The 20,104-nt window shown below is 46.3% G+C and overlaps 1 protein-coding gene across 1 annotated transcript in view; it reads right to left on the reverse strand.

The window, feature by feature from the left end:
- Positions 1-20,104, reverse strand: part of PCSK6 (proprotein convertase subtilisin/kexin type 6) — a 105,976-nt gene that overhangs the window by 16,198 nt on the left and 69,674 nt on the right. The window contains exons 13-18 of the mRNA XM_055002543.1: positions 18,709-18,845; positions 14,405-14,584; positions 12,479-12,581; positions 10,600-10,796; positions 9,860-9,947; positions 53-156 (exon numbers count right to left, since the gene is read on the reverse strand). Of these exons, the coding sequence (XP_054858518.1) occupies positions 53-156; positions 9,860-9,947; positions 10,600-10,796; positions 12,479-12,581; positions 14,405-14,584; positions 18,709-18,845 (809 nt within the window). The remainder of the gene's footprint in view (positions 1-52; positions 157-9,859; positions 9,948-10,599; positions 10,797-12,478; positions 12,582-14,404; positions 14,585-18,708; positions 18,846-20,104) is intronic.

Raw genomic sequence — 20,104 nt, forward strand, 5'->3', positions numbered from 1 at the left:
AATCAGCCCATGTCAGATACAAGACAGCATCTGGGGAAGATTCTTTACATACCCACACACGCCCGGCAGTTGGACTGGCAGCCTTCGCATCGTATTGGTTCCTTGATCAAGTTCATGCCTGGCCTGCATCCTGTAATGCAATTGTTGTCTACGAGGCTGTCAAGGAAAGCAGAGAAGAACATTTGGCACCGCAGCAGAGAAATACGCCTCTAATTTCTGCCTTGCTATAACCAGGAGAAGGGTATAAAGAGGACCAAGCAACTTCTGAATGAACACAAAAATCAAGGTTATACACCAGCCTCTTTGCAAAATCAAGACAGAGAAACAAAACAGATTGGCAGAGCTCAGTCTTCTTCCAACATGCCAGAATTACGAAGAGTGTGTAGAGCTTTTTGGGAAAGGCAACCAACCGGAATGAAGAAGAGGAACTGCTCCAAGACCCAGCTTGGGAATGCTTGCTAGCGAAGGCAGGCAAGAGCAGTAGCCCGGTGGTAGCATACCTGCTTGGCATGTAGAAGGTTTGGTCCCCAGCATCTCTAGTTTAACATACACTCAGATAATAGGGGATGTGAAAGACTACCACCTGAGACGCTGGAGAGCAGCTGCCATTCAGAGCAGGCAATACTGACCTGGATAGTCCAAGGGTCTGACTCGGCATAATGCAGCTTCATGTAATGTGTAAAAAAGAGAGCGGTGGGGAGGGAGCTCTGCATAGTTAACACCAGGGGTCATTTCGTAGAAAAAGAGCTGGAGGAACTCATTAGCATAGCTCATTAGCATAGCTCATTAGCATATGCCACACCCCTTGCCATCATCGGAAGTGTGTCATTAGCATAACTTATTTGCATATGCCACACCCCCTGACATCACTTATCCTGGCTGTTTTGGACCCAATCCTGGCCATACAGGGCTGAAATTGGGCCCAAAATGGCAAAAAGGGGCTGAAAATGGCTGAAAAGGGGTCCAAAATGGTTTGGATCAGGCCGCTGCTGAGCGGGAGAGTGATCTACCACCCGTCAGAGGCCCGATCCAGCCTGTTTTAGCCCCAATCCAGGCTGAAATGGGCCCAAAATGGCCAAGTCAGGTGGGTGGGGCCATCTGACATGTGACCTCTTTGGGGAACTGCCAGAACTGTGTTCCTGTCCATTCCCCCTCGAAATGAGCCCTGGTTAACACTCCATCTAATACATTTACCATCACCGCCGAATCCCACCTTCATTGTCAAATGCAAGAGGTTGAAATGTGACTACAAGACACCCTTCCCCTATGGTCATCCATTGGTTTAGAAGCCAAGTACCTGCCACTGACTGATCATTTGAAGGCTGAGCAAGTTGCTTAACAGTTATACAACTGCAGCACATTTTGCTTATTTGGGCAAAATGTTCCTTTCTGTAAGACTTGTCTCTTACCGGTGCACACACAACATCTATCCTTTTACAGCTCTGGTCACTAGACCTCTCTCTAGCCGGTATTGCAATCTCTCTCTCTCTCTCTCTCTTTCTCAGTCCTGCCTCCCCCTCCCCAATAGCCTACCTATCCAACCCAAAGCAATAATGAAAAATTTTAAAAAGGGCACAGTGGGGGAAGAAAAAAAAAGATTGCCAGCCATCTACTTTGAAGAGCAGCGTTGATGGCATCTTTAGGGGCAGTGGTGGTTTCAATCCAGCTAACGAAAATTAAAGTCCTTTTGGGGACCAATAGAGCAACTGCTTTTTTTTTTTAAATTAAACTTCCAGACTTAGAGGAAATGTGAAACATTTTTCTTAAAAACATAGATAGGCAGCCAACCCCATGCCCCCCCCCCCCAAGGTCTCCATCATAAAGAACTCTCAGAAGCTCTGGTAATAAAAAAGGATCACAGAAATTACCTGTCTCTAAAAGTGAAAACTCCCCCCACCCCCCGCAAGGTTCTTGAATCCTGAATATCCAAAATCCCCTTGGTGTTTTCTGCAGTGTTGACCTCAAATGATATGATCCAAATCAAAGGTAGAAGAAGATCTCTTGAGTTCAGAAACCAGCCCTTTAAAGAGCCCAAGGTCTCACCATTAGAAGCACAAGACAATCTGCATTTCAGTTTCATCTTGTCTTTCTTCCCAAGATCTCAGAGCAAAATTCAGGACGTTACCTCCCTCCATTTTAACCTGACAACAACCTTGTAAGGTAAGCCAGTTTGGTGTAGTGATTAAGAGCGGTGGGACTGGACTGGGTTTGATTCCCCAGTCCTCCGTTTGAAGCCAGCTGGGTGACCTTGAGTCAGTCACAGCTCTCTCAGAGCTCTCTCAGATCCACCCACCTGAAAGAGTGATTATTGTTGTGGGGATAATAATAACATACTTTGTAAACCTCTCTGAGTGGGCATTAAATTGTCCTGAAGGGTGGTATATAAATTGAATGTTGTTATCATCATCACTATTACTATTATTGTTGTTGTTATTAAGTGAGAGGTAATTTCTGCACAGAGATTTTGCTACTGCTTGGCTTCTTAACTACATCAGTTTCCCCCCAAACCTTACAGACTACCCTAGTGCTGGTGTTTCTGGAAGGAATGCACCATGACACATCTGTACAGTTAGTTGTACTTTTAAAAGTCCTATTCACATCTAACCACTTTCCACTCCCCATTTCCTAGCCACCTCCTTTTTCTTCTGAGCCGCTGTCATTTTCCCTGGCAGCGCCCACCATTTTTTAAAAATGAAAAAGCCTTGCGATCATGTTGTATACAGTTGTAGCAGACAACCATAAATCAAATAAGGGTTTTGGTGGAAGGCAGATCTTGTCTTGCAGTAGAGTGGCACGGTTAGCTATTAAAGTTCCTTTTTCCTCTTAAAAGGGCTGACAGCTAATGGACAGTGTCAAGCTGATCAGACAAAAGGGGATTAATAAGAGTCTCTCTACCCAAGACATCTGACACGTGTCGGGAGATGCAATGTTAGCTGGGAAGGGTAGTTTTAAGAGACAAAGCCAGCGGCAGTACAAAGGCTTTGCTATACACTGGAGCTGTGTGAAGGGGCTGTGAAATGCCAGAAGGGAAACTTCAGCCCATTAGAACCTCTCCAGGCTCAAGCCTGGCTCTGGAAGGCAGCTCCAGCCCATTTCCATTCCTCACCGCCCTCTGGTTGTAATCCTGCACACTCTTAAACTGGAGATGTGAAACTGACAGAGCTTTTAGGGAGGTGAAGATGAAATTAACAAACCCTCTGAGGAGTGATCTCTGCCCACTCTCTTTTTAAACTATACTTCCCAGCTAACATTACATCTCCCTACATTTGATGAACATGCGCCGAGGTGTCTTGTGTAGAGAGACTCTAAATTATTGAGCAAGAGGGGGAGAACAAGCCAGCTCCATATTTCTCTCTCTCTCTCTCCCTCTCTCTCACACACACACACGGTTCTTGATTCTATGGAAGATCAGGGACTTCCAGGACAGGATCTCTGATGGTTGTATGACTACTAGAACTGAATTTCAGTCCAAAGAGTTGAGGAGAAAGGAGAGGTTTCCCATAGCAGGGGATTATTTATGATTTATTTATTTAACAAACTTTATATCCGGCCTTTCTGCCCTCATAAGGGCCACCAAGGCAACTAACAAAATATACATAATAAAACCACGTTTTAAAAATGATTAAAACCAATCCAAACAACACATCATTAAAACAATTAAACCAGAACTGAAAACATGAAAAAGACATTTTAAAAAGAATTTAAAATATTGGGAATGAAGGAGGGATCACTGAGGAAACACCAAACAAAACGTAAAAGTTTTCACCGGCTGATGGAATGGCAACAGAAGGGGACAGATAAGCCTCCCTCAGGAGAGGGCACCAGACTTTTGGTGCCATTACCAAGAAGGCCCTTTCCCAGGTTACCCCCTAATCTCAGAAGGTGGGGGCACCCGAAGCAGGGCCTCTGAAAATGACCACAGTGGACCAGCACGTTCACAAGGGTCCTTCTGGCATGTTGTTCCCGAGTGATATAGGTGAGATCTCGTAAGGTGAGATGGGAGAGAGGGTGTGTGAATGAAAGACAGAAATATGGAACCAGGTCCGCCTGCATTAAAAGGGATCCTGGTAAGCCTGCAGAGTTTTGCACAGGGTGGGGTGGAGTGAAGTGGCTGGGCTGTTAAAAATGCAGCCTCAACTCTCAGTTGCCCTGGGAACACTGCTAACACACTTGTGTTAGCCTGCTGCGTTTATATTGCATTTGTGCAAGAGAAAAGAAAAGAGAGAGGGTGTTGCATCATCACCTCTGAGGTGATGAAAACACTGATGGAAATAAAATGTGATTTGTCAAACGATCACATGCAAGTAAGGTTGCCAATCTCCAGGTGGGGCCTGGAGGAGTCCCAGAATTACAACTGATCCCCAGATGTTAGAGACCAGTTCCCCTGGAGGGAACTGCTTTGGAGGGCATTAAACCCCACTGGGGTCCTTCCTCACGGCTCCACCCCAAATCTCCAGGAATTTTATAACCTGAAGCTGGCAACCCTATAAAGTACAAGGGAAAGCCCAAGACCCCAACTTAGAAAACATAGGGAGAAAGCAGACTTAAGCAACTCACCAGGAAATGGACTTGTGAGAATGCTTCAGCTGGAAGCACAACAGCAACAGAGAAAATACAGGACAGAAAGAGCCAGAGTCGCACAGTGAACTTCACGGCTGTGTATGAATTTGAACCCGTGTCTCTGCCATCTAGTTCTAACACGGTATCTACCACACTGGCAGAAGAACCCAACATTCAAAATGTTTTGGTACAGACCAGGAGTACCGCTACTTCAAACACGAGTGGAGACAAACTTCTCACACACGAGTACTTTCTAGGTAAGTATGATGGGACAGCTGAATCACACCACAAAACAACTCCCAAATCCCACAGGGAGGAGCGGGGGGGGGGAAGCTTTTTCTCCCTTTTTGAAATAAACAGAGACTGGAAAGTTGCTAGCCAAAAGCTCTTCAAGGTGACAAGAGCGATCAGGAGGCCAAACTTTAAAAGCAAAGGAACAATAATAAAAAAAACTTTGTACAGATTGTGCCTGACAGCAGAAGCCGCCTTCACCATTGCTGAGAAGCAGATAATCTTTTTGGAAACCTACAATTTTCTACTTTGGCAAAGGTGTCGTTATTGAAACAGTCTCTTCAGCCCAATTACCACCCTTTAAATGAATCACACGAGAAGCTTGGGGCGTAGCAATGAAGTGACGCCTTCATGAAGGTGGCCTTGGGGCTCCCGCTGAACAAATAGTTCAGATAAAGCTGCTGGTGTTTGACATTTTTAGTTCCACTTCTGTCCTGGGGGAAACGGTTATCAGCAAGAGCCATCTTCCTCAACACCACGGAGTGCAATTCATCATCCTTCTTATGAAGGCAAGCTAAACAAGTTGGAGGTACATGGGCGGTGGGGAGAGCAAGGGCGACTAAAGGGAACTTGAAAGCCAGTTCGACTAGAGGGTCCAACTCTGACAAAGGAGAGACTTATCTCCCTCCTTATAGAAAACTAATGTCTAATTGGGAATAGCGTTTCCAACTCCATGTTGGGAAATTCCTGGGGATTTGGGAGGTAACAGACCTCACAGAACATAAAGGCATACAGTCCCATCTTCCAAAGCTGCCTTTTTCTCCAGGGGAACTGATCTCTGTGTTTGGAGATCAGTTGTAATTCTGGGAAATCTCCAGGTCCTACCTGGAGGTTAGCAGCTTCTTTTATTTACACTCAATTTTAGCACTTTTATTTACTTTTAGGAGATGAAGGGGGCTAGAGGTCACCACCCTGGGGGCTGGATTACGCCTATGGGCCCCCAAGTTGCTGACCTCTATCAGAAAGTCTTAAGATTGGGGTAGACATAGCAGAGGTAGAACATTTTTCTCCTTCTCCAAACACAAAAACTTATAGTTGTCTTTTGCCTTGTATATCCTCCCCACTTCTCTCATTTCTGTAGACTTTCCTTTCCCTCTGTTTCTTTGCAAGTAAAGTAAAAAAAATTACTTTATTTTGTAAAGGTCAGCCTTTAAAGTGTCAAATACTCTGATGGGGCAACAAGTATGAATAAATTAATACCCCCCCCCAACTGATTTCCTGATGCACATGAACCCATACCAGGTGCTTTGGATTTCTTGCCTACCAGGCCTCTGAGTAGAGAAGTTTTAACCAACAATGCATTTAATACATCTGGAAATGACACCTCCAAATACCCTGCACAACCGTTTAGCGGAATCTCTTCCAGGCATTTAGGTGCCTGGCCAGCGCTAATTTCATTCCTTCCTCCCCTTTGTGGTCAGCAGCTGCTCCATACGCCAGAAGACTGGAAGACAAAATCTCATCTATGCAACACTATCGAGAATGAAATCACGCACAATGAAGCACAGGCGGGTTGGAGTTATTATTTAATCATTTAGATATCACCCCACAGCCAAAGCTCTCGAGGCAGCACACCCGTTAAAATTCACGCTCGCCATCATAAAAGCCGATCGGAATGGTTAAGAACAATTAAAGCGAGAAAAAAGCAATCAAGAACAGCACCAGCCAAACTCCAAAATTCAATGTAGCCAATAAAGCAAATTGATCTCAACAACAGTTGGCAGTGGATAAAACTCTGGCAAGTGCCTAATGCATCACTAACCTCAAAACACTGGCAGGGGATGAAAATAAAATCATATACAAGTTGTGTCCACAGATAAAGACAATATCAAGGCAGCGGCCAATTTGAAAGCAAAATCACAAAGACCCAACATGAATTTGTTAATCAATTTTCTTGTATGGCCAGCCAGAGATTCGGAAACCCAGCAGAAGTGCACTTAAAACTGTCTGTTTTCTATACACGCATGGTGATAGCAGGAAAAAAGCTGAAAAAGATGATCAGGATTTAAACCGAGGCTGCATGCCAGATTTCCTTTGCATCCCATTTTGCACCATGCAGTCAGTTCTAGAAGGTTTTATGTACAGCAAACCACTGTGATGCTGTTACGTTTGCTAGTTGACTAATGAGCCTGGGAACAATCCCAGGAGGGGTCTGAAAACATTTCCAAGCAACATTGCTTTAGTATTTTTTAAAATCACACATGGCAGTGGGGCAGAGAGACAGACAGACAGACGGACAGAAGTAAAGCCCAGGCAGGAATCTCCATGCTTGAAAATGTCTGTCTTTAGATATGCCCTGATCAAGAGTTTACAGATCTTGCCTCTCTTGGGAAGTAAACACAGTTTGTTTGGAATAATAATCTGTACTGTACATCATGCACGGTTTGCCCGTGGAAGCATCTGAGGTTGGCCACAAAAGGTGTGCTTTATATGATTCAACGTAAACATATTTATTTGCTCCCCCCACAACTCATTAGCTGCTTTCACCATCTCCTTTCCAAACAGACCAAACGCAAGAAATTGGAATCAAAAGGTACATTGAGCAGTTTAAGAGAGAGAAAGTCTTTCTGAAGAAGCTTATAATGGGGCTGGGTGAGATGAAGAGTGGAGGGCTCCAGACCTGAGAAAATGCAAATTTCTCCACTCTGAACTGAGGTTTGCCGGAAATAGATACATAATAGTATGTGTGTGTAAGTGCCATCAAGTCACAATCAACTCATGGCGATTGGCGACCCCTGGTGGAATTTTCATGGCGAGTGGTGAGCCTCACTTAAATCAGGATTCTAATAACGCAACCCAGTGAAAAGGGGTTTTCCCCCTTTTTTAAGTTTTAAGCCCACTGAAATCAAGGGGCTTAGACTGGAGGAAGCGCATAGGACTCCACTGTAAATCACAGTTTAATTCCTGGTTTGTGGACAAGCCCCACTCGTCCTAGCAGGGTTGATTCATACATTATCAAGTCCAGGGCTTTTTTTCTGGGAAAGGAGGTGGTGGAACTCAGTGGGTTGCCCTTGGAGAAAATGGTCACATGGCTAGTGGCCCTGCCCCCTGATCTCCAGACAGAGGGGAGTTTAGATTGCAATCTAAACTCCCCTCTGTCTGGAGATCAGGGGGCGGGGCCACTAGCCATGTGACCATTTTCAAGAGGTTCCGGAACTCCATTCCACTGCGTTCCCGCTGAAAAAAAGCCCTGATCAAGTCCACAAGGACTCAGATGGTCTGGGAGCTTAAGCCTCCCCCTTTCTGGAGTGCATTTTAATGGAACCGTAGTAGAATGGTTGCTGTTTGGCTGGTGGCTCCCTTATGGACCCATCAGTTGGGTTTCTCCAGCCCTTCCCACATCTCTGCCAGACCGAGAAGGTGCAGAGCTACAGCAAGTGGCACTGAAGGACTAGGAGCTTCACTGGGATTTGGTGTTTGCCTCTTGACCTCCCAAGGTAGCCTGTAACTACACGACAGGAGGCATCACCCCTAAACAGTTCATGCATGTGGAGTGAGCTCTGACTCCAGAAAGCTTGTGCTAAAATAAGTGTTGTTACTTGTTAAGGTGCCAATGGACTTCTTTATTTTGCAACGTAGACCAGTAATCACAATTATTATTATTATTTATTTATTTGTACCTCACCTTTCTCCCCAAAGGGGATCCAAAGTGGCTTACATAATTCTGCTTTCCTCCATTATATCCCCACAACACTCCTGTGAAGTAGGCTGAGAGTGTGTGTCTAGCCCAACACCCAGGCAGCTTCCATGGCATTATCAGCTGCAGAAAAGACCTGCAGCTCAACACATGTGCCCAGAGGTCTGGCAATGTTTTCCAGAGATAAGGTCCCCCTTCCTCCAATTTTTGAAGACTGTTTTTTGTTTAATCAGGGCCGATTCCAGACGACTAACCTGAAGGCGCTGCATGCCGCCATGTTCCGGATCGTGATGGGAAAAATGCGAAATATCGGGTTTTCCCCGTCGCGATCCGGAACATGGCGGCATGCAGCACCTTCAGGTTAGTCGTCTGGAATCGGCCCTGGTGTCCTCCCTTCCCGCACTGTTTTAATTGTTGTTTTTATTGTTTTGTGGGTATATTTTAAGCTTGGGTTTTAATGGTATGCTTAAAGGTTTGTTTTTGTTTGGTTTTAATGGTTTTTAAGACGTTTTTATTACGTATGTTTTTCATCTGTTAGCCACCTCGGTGGCTCTGAGGAGGGCAGAACAATGGAGTATAACATTTTGTAAATGAAATAAACATATAAATAAGCCCAATGCCATTGCTAAGGCCATGGTTGGGGGGGAACAGCCAGACATCCCTTGATCGTGATTAGATCCAGCACCTCTGAGAATTCTCTCTGTAAGCAGGGCTCATTTCAAGGGGGAACATGCAGGAACGCAGTTCCGGCGGTTCCCCAAAGAGGTCACATGTCAGGTGGCCCTGCCCACCTGACTCTCGGCCATTTTGGGCCCATTTCGTCCTGGATTGGGGCTGAAATGGCCTGGATCGGGCCTCTGATGGGTGGTGGATCACTTTCCTGTTCAGCAGCATCCCGAACCTGACCATTTTGGGTCCAATTTTGGCCCTGAACGGCCAGGATTGAGTCCAAAGCAGCCAGGATAGGTGATGTCAGAGGGTGTGGCATATGCAAATCAGTTATGCTAATGACACGTTTCTGGTGATATCAAGGGGTGTGGCATATGCTAATGAGTTATGCTAATGAGTTCCTCCAGCTCTTTTTCTACGAAATGACCCCTGTCTGTAAGTATTTTGGATTGTATTTCAATTATTATCTGTGTTAGATTCCAGTACCCGTGAGCAGCTTTGGGAGCCAACATACCACTGAAAAGCAAACCTCACAGGGTTCTTGTGAGGGTAAAATGGAGGAGGGAAGAACACTGTATGCCATTTGGGGGCCCCTTTGGGAAGAAAAGTGGGATATAAATGAAGTCAATAAATAGGTTTTGCAGAAAATGTCTACTATAAATTTCTGAAAAATCTAACATCATGTTTCCACCTGTAATTTACCTGAATCCATCTTTGCAAACTGTGCATCTGTCCATTTCCCCGATACATTTCTTACAGTTTTGGTGGCACTTCTGACACCGCTTCTGACCTTTTGGAAAACAAAGGAAGTCAGAGAAAAAAACAAATCTGAAAAACTGCAGAATGTATGTGTTGCAATCCAATACAAAGAGTAGTCCACCAGCACTTACTAGTAGAAGTACTTGTGGGTTTCAAACAGAACTAGAAGTTCTTAAGCTTAGGACAAAACATACTAACTCCTCCATTTCAAATTTAAACAAAGTTTCTAGCCCTCATCATTTTGGAGAAAGAGCTGACAAGTATGAAAGCAATGTGTCCTAAATGTTCATGCAGCCGACGTCAATATTGTAACGAGAAAAAAAATTGGGTCTTTTAATAACCTTATGATCTTTCAGACTAGTGGCTTTCAATCTCAGGATGTTCAGGCAAAAGGCAAGTATATAAATATTTTTTTAAAATAAACAGACTCAAGTTCCAATGATCATGGTACCTACAGACAGAGCTGCAATCACATAACAGGAAGCTACATGGTATTAGAGTCATACGACTGGAAGAAAGAGATTATTACCTACCCAGTGTCAATGCCAGGACCACAAGGACCAGACCAAAATTGCCGAGCACACAAAAGACAAACTAAGCAACGTGTTCCATAGTGTGTTTTCCCAGAAATCTCAACACTACCCTATTCCTGTCCGTCTCCAGCCAGTCTTGCCCCTCCTTACCATCATCTGAGTAAAATCCAGCCGGGCATAGCGTCACACATGTATTTGTTTCTTGGTGATGGTAGAAGCCACGCTTGCAAGCTGTGCACATATTCGGGCTCCTGCCAAGGCAGGACTCGCAGCCTCGGTAGCATTTGCGGCACTTCCGTTGTGTGCTGTCTCCGAAATAACTGGGGGGACAGGTATTCACACATTTCCTAGGGGGGAAAAACACAGCCCATTCTGGAACTCTGAAAGCAACCATGGGGTGGGGGAGAGGGACACTATCTCAAAAGCACTGCTTTCCTGGCATCGTAATCTGTGTGCAGTCCTAAAGACATTTAGGACTCCACTTGCATTATTGGGAACATATAAGTCTGTTACACACAACCTCACTGCACACTGACTGAATGCGCAGAGCGTGGGAACAAGTATGCTGGCGTGACTGCTGCCTTTGTGGGACATTCAAAGCAGGGCCGTTTCCACACGGCTTACCTTGTTTCTGAAAACGGCGATATCTCACGCAAAATCTCACGAGCAGACGCTGTTATCGTGTCTTCTCGCGCGATAACAGCGTCTTCTCGCACGATTTTGTGCGAGATTTCGCTGTTTTCCAGAACAAGCCATGTGGAAATGGCCCAGGACTCCAACATCTTTGGTCCAAGTCCGGACATTCTACCACAGCTGAACTCCCACCTTATACATCTGCATATGTGAACTCGCAGTAAAACTGCACTGCTTACTTCTAGCATCTAGTTAACTGGTAACTTCCTTCCCTCTTGACCTTGGAGGTTTGCTCCTGTTATCACTTGAGAAATGAACTCCCCAAACCAACCTTGACAGATTTTTCCAGAAGGGAGGGTTGGGAGATTCTCTTTTTCATCAGTAGTTTCAAGTGGGTAGCCATTGTCAGGTATGCCTGCCTGCATACCTGCCAGTCATGTGTTTTGCATTTTGTGCTGATCATAAATGTTTGCTGAGGTTGTATTCTGTACACTGCACTAATCATCTGAGAGTGTGCAAACTGCTAACATGAAATGTACAGGGGAGCCACTGGGAGTTATCTGTTATCTGTTGAAGATATTTACTTTCACTTCTACAGTAAGTGTCCTTGGATGCAAGCTGCGGGCAGCGAGCGATGTATCTTTTCTCAGAGACTGAGATGATTTCATTCTGTACTCTGTCTAGCCTAAACAATCAGTTCCCATGTAACTCTTTGGGGTTTTCATGCCAGAATGTTAATGGACCCAAAGGGCGGGAAGTTTCCCTATAATTAGCACTGCTCATTTTTGAATAGTCACTTCTGCCAATTGCTACCTTTGTGTGAACACCTTGAACTGTATAGATCTCTAATAAAAGTTACTTCAACCAATGCACCTGAGTGCTTGCTGTGAGGGACTTGGGGACCTAGCTGCCAGGGACTGACAGCCATGTTGCCAACAGTCGACAAGCAAGATTTGAGTCCGTCCAGTAGCACTTTAAAGACCAACAAGGGCCGTTTCCACACTACTCACCTTCTTCTGGAACTGGGTGCAATGTCACGAAAAACCCGCAGAAGATAGCGTCTTCTCGTGTGAGTTTTGCGCGACGTCGCACAAAACTCGCACGAGAAGACGCCATCTTCTGCGTTTTTTTCGTGACGTTGTGCCCCGTTCCGGAAGAAGGTGAGTAGTGTGGAAACAGCCAAGATTTCCAGGGTGTATCAAATAGCAACAAAGGGAGCTTGACTCTTGAAAGCTTATATCCTGGAAATCTTGTTGGTCTTTAATCTGCTACTGGACTCAACTCTTACTTTACCAGCAGTAGGTTTTTAAGGTCAAAAGGGAAGTGGTGGAGATGGCTACCCTGCTCTTTCCCCCCTTGTCATCCCGTAAACTGCGGAGGAACAGTTCTACCTTACCTGCCAGTTTTAATGCTTCCAAGACTGTAATGGAAACAGTTCAGGCACTGATCAGGATTGGGACCGTCGCATCCTTGCTCGCCACATTCCGTGTGACACGGACCTTAGAGAGACAGACAGTTCTGCTGAAAGAAGAGATATAAAACTCTTCCTAGTTCAACCTACGAAAACAGATCTGGTGTTCACATTCTTCTTTCTCTGGGGTGGGGGGGTGGGGGTGGGAGACGATATGCTGGTACGAAAATAAAACTGGAAATATTTTGCTCTGTTTTTAAAAGCCTAATGACCACCTAGAAAGCCCCAAAGCCAGCAGTACTATTTGGGCCACCTGGTAAAAAATGTTCCGCGGCCTGACATGCTGCCAGTTTACCAGGACTGAGTTCTCCAGGGCTCTACCGGCCCAAGGGCAGACTCCTTCCAAGGTTCTCCAGGGTCTCTCCCAGTTTTCAGCCCTATTCTAGATAATGCTTGCCTGATTCTCCAAGAATTTCTTGGTAGCAGGGCTTTTCTTGAGCTGGAACGTGGTGGAACGGAGTTCCAGCACCTCTTGAAAATGGTCACATGGCTGGTGGCCCCGCCCCCTGATCGCCAGACAGAGGAGAGTTTAGATCACCCTCTGCACATGGCACGGAGGGGGATCTAAACTCCCTTCTGTCTGGAGATCAGGGGGCGGGGCCACCAGCCATGTGACCATTTTCACTGAGGGTGATTTAAACTTTAAAAAACTCCTCCCCTTGTTCCAGCTGACCCAAAGAGACATCATTGCACGGTCCTGGAAGTGTGCGTGAACTTTGCACATGCACATGTGCTACCAGGGGCACCACCTCCCGCCAGGAGTTGCCCCCTGTGCTGGCAACCCACTGAGTTCCACCACCTCTTTTCCCAGAAAAAAAGCCCTGCTTAGCAGGCACAGGGCTGAGAAACATTTTTCAAAGATAGAAACTCAGAGACAGAGAAAAAAAAAGAAGCCGAGATTCTGATGCCAAATTCTGCAGCCGTTCTCAGATTCCACTCCCCGAATGGCAAACTGTGGGATACACTAAAAATCACAGAACTCTTATATCGGGGGATCTTTTTCAGAGCTAAGCTACACTATGCATAAATAGAACTGTTGGGTTTCTCCAACATTTATGAGACCACCTGGAAAAAAAAAACTCACCACCACAATAACAGACCAACGCTGCAATAAACTACTGTGTGAATAATTTAAAGCATGAGAGGAGAAGGCGGGAGGAGGGATACTAAAGCAGCATCTATGACAGGTTTCTAGCCAGAGCGGGAGGTGTGAACTCCATCCCAAAAAGTCATTCGCTGATTCCTGAATCCTTGACATTGCCGGCTCACAGGAAGCCATTGTCTAAACAGGAGCTGTGCATATTCTAAAGAGAGCCCAACTTGTATCTCGAAGCTTTAATATTAGTGCACGGGAAATCTGCCAAGCCAAAGGCAGCTCCTGTTTGTTGTTCATCGTTTTTATAGGTAGACATTACGGGGCCTAAAAGTCAGCTTCTGTGTCTCAATGGGCATTTGCTTGCACCTTTCCAAGCTTAGATCAGCAATAATATTTCCCATGGACTTATTTGACGTAGTGTTGAGCTAGCTTCTTCACATGGTGACTGGGAGAACCTGAGTGGACTCTTATTATAAATTTCTTATTATACAAGGCGTAGAGGACCAAACCAGTAATTTTTTTAATGAGTGCAATTTCTTGGAAAATCAACAGAGCGGCGCTTTCCAGGATACGCAGGGAGCTTGACAATGGATGGCTAGGACGCAATGGATCATAAACTGTTCCTTCTTGTGTTTCAAACAACAGCAACAAACCACACACCCAGGAAATTAAACGCACACACTCACTCTGTGGCTGTTTGTGCTTAGAAGCAGAGCTTAGGAGACAAAGAAAGAGACTGGCAGTGGGCACTTTACCTGTGTATTCCTCATCCTCCTCTGGCGCATCCATCTGAGTTTGGAAGAAGGTGGCTTTGGAAGATTCCATGTCTGAGGACGGAACTTCCAGCATCCTCGATCGGGATTGATGGGAGCTGACATTGGAGAATGGGTGCTCAGCTGTGCCGTACAGGATGAGACTCCATTCCTTTAACTTCCCTGTAAAAGAACCCGCTTCCATAAATATGTACAAGGATCATTTCATAGAAAAAGAGCTGGAGGGACTCATTAGCATAACTCATTAGCATATGCCATGCCCCTTGCCATCACCGGAAGTGTGTCATTAGCATAACTGATTTGCGTATGCCACACCCCTTGGCATCACCTATCCTGGCTGTTTTGGACCCAATTCTGGCCATTCAGGGCTGAAGTTGGGCTCAAAATGGCAAAAAGGGGCTGAAAATGGCAGAAAGGGGCCCAAAACGGTCAGTGGGAGAGTGATCTACCACCCATCAGAGGCCTGATCCGGGCCATTTTGGTCCCAATCCAGGCTGAAACAGGCCCAAAATGGCCGAGTCAGGTGGGCAGAGCCACCTAACATGTGACCTCTTGGAGGAACTGCCAGAACTGCATTCCGGCACGTTCCCCCTCAAAATGAGCCCTGAATATGTACATTTTGAACTGATTAAATAACTGTATGCTGCTCAATCGGGCAGTAGCCATAGGAATGTCTCCAGTGTTCATCTTTCATTTCAAAAGTCTGTCTTTCTGCTAGCAGAGATGTAATGAAAGGCAGGCAGGATTGTGCTAATCTTTTAAACTACATTGATCCAACTACAGTGATTCAAGAAACGGTCACCTCTAGGCTGGATTACTGTAACACGCTCTACGCAGGGCTTCCCTTGGGTCTGATCCAGCGATTACAGCTGGTTCAAAATGCAGTGATGCATGTCATCACCGGAGTACCAAATGATGCGCACACAACACTGGTACTGCACCAACTGCATCGGCTACCAGTGGAGTACCGAACCAGATTCAAGGTTTTGGTGTTAACCTATTAAGCCCTATGTGGACTGGGACCAGCATATCTGCAGGGCCGTCTCTCCCCACATGTGCCCCAGAGGACATTATGATCAGGAAATAAGCAATTGTTGGTGGTCCCTGGCCCCAGGGAGGCCTGCCTAGCCAGGGCCTTTTGGGTTCAGGCTGCAACCTGGCCTCCATTGGCCAAATAAAGGAGATCAGTCCCCTTCCCAATCAGATGCATCCACCATCTAGCTTTTTTACATTTTAAATGGTAGCTCAGTAACCCTGTTACAGAGTGCTGCTATTTTATATTATTTTTAGACTATGTTGTTTTATATTGTTATTTGAACTGTTTTAACATATTTTATACTGTAAATGCTTTTTATCATACTGTAACCTGCCCTGAGCATGCTTGTGCGGGGAGGGTGGAATATAAATCAAAAATATAAATAAATAAAATCTGCTCACTAAAGACATAAACCTGGTGGCCATCAAGGCTCTGGGATAAATGACAAACAACTGGGTTGTAGGGGGAATGTTTTAACATGCACGTTGTGTATATGTTTGCCAGGATTCTTGGGCATCGTGGTCGTCCAGCATGCGCCAAGGATGCCCAGTGGAGCGGCACCAACAATCCCCATCCCACAGCTGCACATTGTAGGGGAACACCATGCTATTTCCAGGGCAGTTTACTGTCACTGAGGAACCTTTTGAGGAATCCTGGAGCACAGCTGGAAAAAAACCACTGATCTCAACTGTTACCCTCCTCTGGCATATACATTCCGTAACCTCTGCTAGCTAACCCCTTGGCTATGAAAAGTCTCCCATCTCTCTGTCCAGGGCTAACCAAGCTTTATCACTCAATGGCACTCAAAGGGTAGATCAGCTCAAATCTCTGATATATTTGGGTAGAAGCAGAAGTGCTAAATCTCCTGGTTCCATAGAAAGATTTTAAGGTTTTCTGCTAGGCAGTTTCCTGGTTTTTACTCCATACATTGTTTTTGGTTTTGCAAAAATAAAAATCCCTAATGGTTATGATAAACCTGATTAAGCATTCCAAGGAAGCGCAACAGGAGGCCTTCCAAAACGCTGCCAGGGAAGCTCAGGTTTGGTTTGTTTCTTTCGGATTTTTTTAATATCAAGAAGCTTTCGCAGTAATCCATCCAGGCACTGAACAAATTTGCTCTGAAGAGTTCCAGAAAGGGCAAGCGGAAGGAACATGTTTGCAGAGATTCAGTGCTGCATATACGCTGGGATGCTGTCAAAAACACACACATCTAGACAGTGCAGGCAGAATGAATTGCGGCTAAGAACAGAGAGGAAAGTCTGTCCAAAATGGTAACCCATCAGTGGATGGAGATGGAGGTAGGCAGTTGCTTCATTGGTGCCATGCAAGTGTGGGATTGCCAACTGGATAGCAGCCCCTGCTAACATCACCAGCCCGCTGCTAGCCAATCAGCAATCCATTGCTTCTGTGATACTGTTTTTCTGCCCAGCTCTCTGTTTGTTTAAATCTGCATGTACATAAGGTCCCAAGTTCAATCCCAGGTGTCTCCCAGTTAAAGGACCAGAGAGGAACTGTGGATCAGTGGCAGAGCACTTGGCTTGGTATGCAGAAGTTCTCAGGTTTAATCCACAGCATGTCCTGTTAAAAGGGCGGGATAGTAGTTGATATGAAAGACCTCTTCCTGGAGAGCCATTGCCAGTCTGAGTAGACAGTTCTAGCCAGGGACGGCGCCAGGGTTTCCAGCGCCCGAGGCCGGGGTTGCATGGGTGTGCACATGCACCTGAACTGCATGATGATGTCACTTGTGTCATCATCACGCAGTGTGCGCTGCGGGCCAGCCCCATTGGTGCAGCGGGCGGCTGGGATGGTGCGCGGGTACCCTGCGCCGCCCCAGATGCCTGCCGTGTGTGGTCCATGGCTGTTGCGCCCGGCCAGGGGGCATGTGCTGGCAGCGGCAGCAGCGCAGGGTGGGAGGGCTGGGAGGCTGCAGCAGCTGTGGCTTCCCATCCCTGCTGCTTAGCCGCCAGCTCCGCAGCATGTGCCTCCAGCCCCGGTGCCCCCTCCAGCCCCCCGTGCTCGAGGCAGGGGCCTTTCTGCCTCAGTGTGCCAGCCCTGGTTCTAGCCTTGATAGACCACTGGCCTGATTCAGTGGAAGGCAGTGTCATGTGTCCCTGTGACCTCAAAGGGAACAGGTATTTGAAAGACCCAGCAGGGTCAAGCAGATAACACATAGCCTGGCAGGCTGAGGGCCTCATGTGTTTGCAAGGGTCATGATGACTCCGCGGCAAAAGACTGGATGGCCCACAGTCAGCTGCTGGTGTATCACATTTCATGAACATTCATACCTGTCACCACTAATTTGTATCTCCAATGAGCTGAAGGAACTTGGCTCCCAGGCAAAGCTGGGTTCCAACCAGGTGTTAATCAGGAGGGCCTCACTGGAAATGACAGCAGAGTTCATGGGCAAAGGGCATTCATGTCCTTTCCATCAGCCTAGGCATAAAGACCTCAAGAAACCCCTTTTTGTCCCTCTGTCGATAAGGCAGAGTCCTAAGTATTTAAAGAGTTCTTGAGACACTTTTAAGTACATTCAAATCAGAAGTATTTTAATGCCGTTTCACTTCCTGTCCAAACTGCAGCCAAATTCAGCGTGGCTGAGAACACTGTTGACTCTTGTATTAACGGCTGGGGGGGGGACCCATTTCTCAATGCCGTTCAGGTTCTCTCTGGCAAGGAGGGAAGGAGATGAGGGGCCCGAAATCTAGGAAAGGGGAGAACTCCTTCAGAACTAGAAGGCAAATTCCCAAGCACAACACGCCATTAGCTGTTAATGTCAACCCTCCATAGACGTGAAAGCTTTAGCAAGGAAAAGGAAATTCTACACCATGTACAGTGACATTTGGAAAAAAAAACCCTTCCATTGCCTAGACCATGGGTCCCCAATCTTTTTGAGTCTGTGGGCACTTTTGGAACTCTGTCACAGTGTGGTGGGCACAGCCACAAAATGGCTGCCACAGGAGGCGGAGCCAGCGACAAAATGTCTGACACAGCTCACCTTCAGTCCCACAGTGAAGATCCTTGTCCTGTGGTGGCAGCTGCTGCCAAAGCAATGTTTTTAAAAACCTGCACAGCCAATCAAATCTCCACTGGCCAATCAGAAGTTTTACCAGGCAAAAGCTTCACTAGGCCTTCCCACTTTCGCTAAAAATACTTGGTGGGTGCCTGGAAAGGTGTCAGTGGGAACCATGGTACCATGTCATTTTCACAATGGGCCAGCTGCCATAGGAGAAGACAAGCTTGGGGCACTCACCTAGCATGTCCGGGTTTCGCACATGGTATGGCTTATCTTGGATCGCCAGCGTCCACTCCCCTGCTGCCCTCTCTCCCCAACAGTGGACAGTCATGAATTCCCAGTTCTTAAAGCCATCAATGGAATCATCCTGGTGCCTGTGAAGGCGAGGGACCAAACAAAGAAGTCACACCAAGACAACTGAAAAGGCAGCATCACAATGTGTCCAGAGAAACTCTAGATCAAAACACAGCTCTCTCGGAAGTATCTTATGTACAGGTCTGTCAGCCATGGGATGAACTCTTCCTCCCTCTCTGCTCCTTAACTGACGTGTTTAAGCCTCTGGACTGAAAATCACACACTCCTGCTTCAGGTAAGTTGCCTTCTTTATTTACATATGTGCAGGGGAAGGCACGGGGTTGAAAGCACTTGGCATACTTATCTGCTCTGACACATTTATTTATTTACTTCATTTATACCCTGGCCTTTCCCCCAGTTGGTACCCAAAGCAGCTTACATCGCTCTTCTCTCTTCCATTTTATCCTCACAACAACCCTACGAGGTAGGATGGGCCGAGAGCACCTGACTGGCCTGAGGTCACCCAGCAAACTTCCACAGAAGACTTGGGATTTGAATCTGGGTCTCTTAACCACTACATCAGCTGGTTAAGAGGTCGTTAGAATCTGAACATTGCATGTGCAACCCCCCAAACGGGGCAAATAACAACATCCAAGGATATTTCATGGCAAGCAATCTTCTGCAGGTGGGGAGTGAGGCTGAAGTCCCTCCTCTTCCTTTGCCACAGTTCCAATTCAAATTGAGCACCAGCATACTTAGGAACTTAGATCTCAGCAGGTGCCATCTATCTGAGAAGACCTGGGTCTCCGACTCATGGCAACACACGTCATCTAATTAGGACCGACGTAATCTGTTTTCACCTACGCTGGCAGAAGTAGCACCCAGATTTGCTGTGCGCCATTTATTGGTAGCAACCGAGAGGGAAAAGGAGCTCAAAATATGTAAAGGTAAAACAAGAGACTCGTTCTGGTATCACACTGCAGTAAGAGACATGCAAAAGTGGAGAGTGGGGGATGCAGGAACATTTCTGTCTCCCTGGTATCAGCAACTGTGCAAGGCAAAGAGTCTATATCACACATCCTGAACACAAGCATCTTGCTGGCACTCATAGGCTCTCCTTTAAATGAGTACAAGAAAACACCACCAGGGGTCACCATAAGTCAGCTATGACTTGAGGGCACTCTCTCCCACCACCAGGAGATTATGAGAAAGACCTGAGTGCCTGGAGGGTGACCATCAGCCAAAGTACAGAAGACATACTCATGTGGTTCACTTGCCTGGCTCTCTGTCAAGATCTACAATAGTGGAGGGGCCACGGCTCAGTGGAAGGGCCTCTGCT

Source organism: Eublepharis macularius, chromosome 18 (assembly GCF_028583425.1).
Source record: "Eublepharis macularius isolate TG4126 chromosome 18, MPM_Emac_v1.0, whole genome shotgun sequence".
Lineage (NCBI taxonomy): Eukaryota > Metazoa > Chordata > Lepidosauria > Squamata > Eublepharidae > Eublepharis > Eublepharis macularius.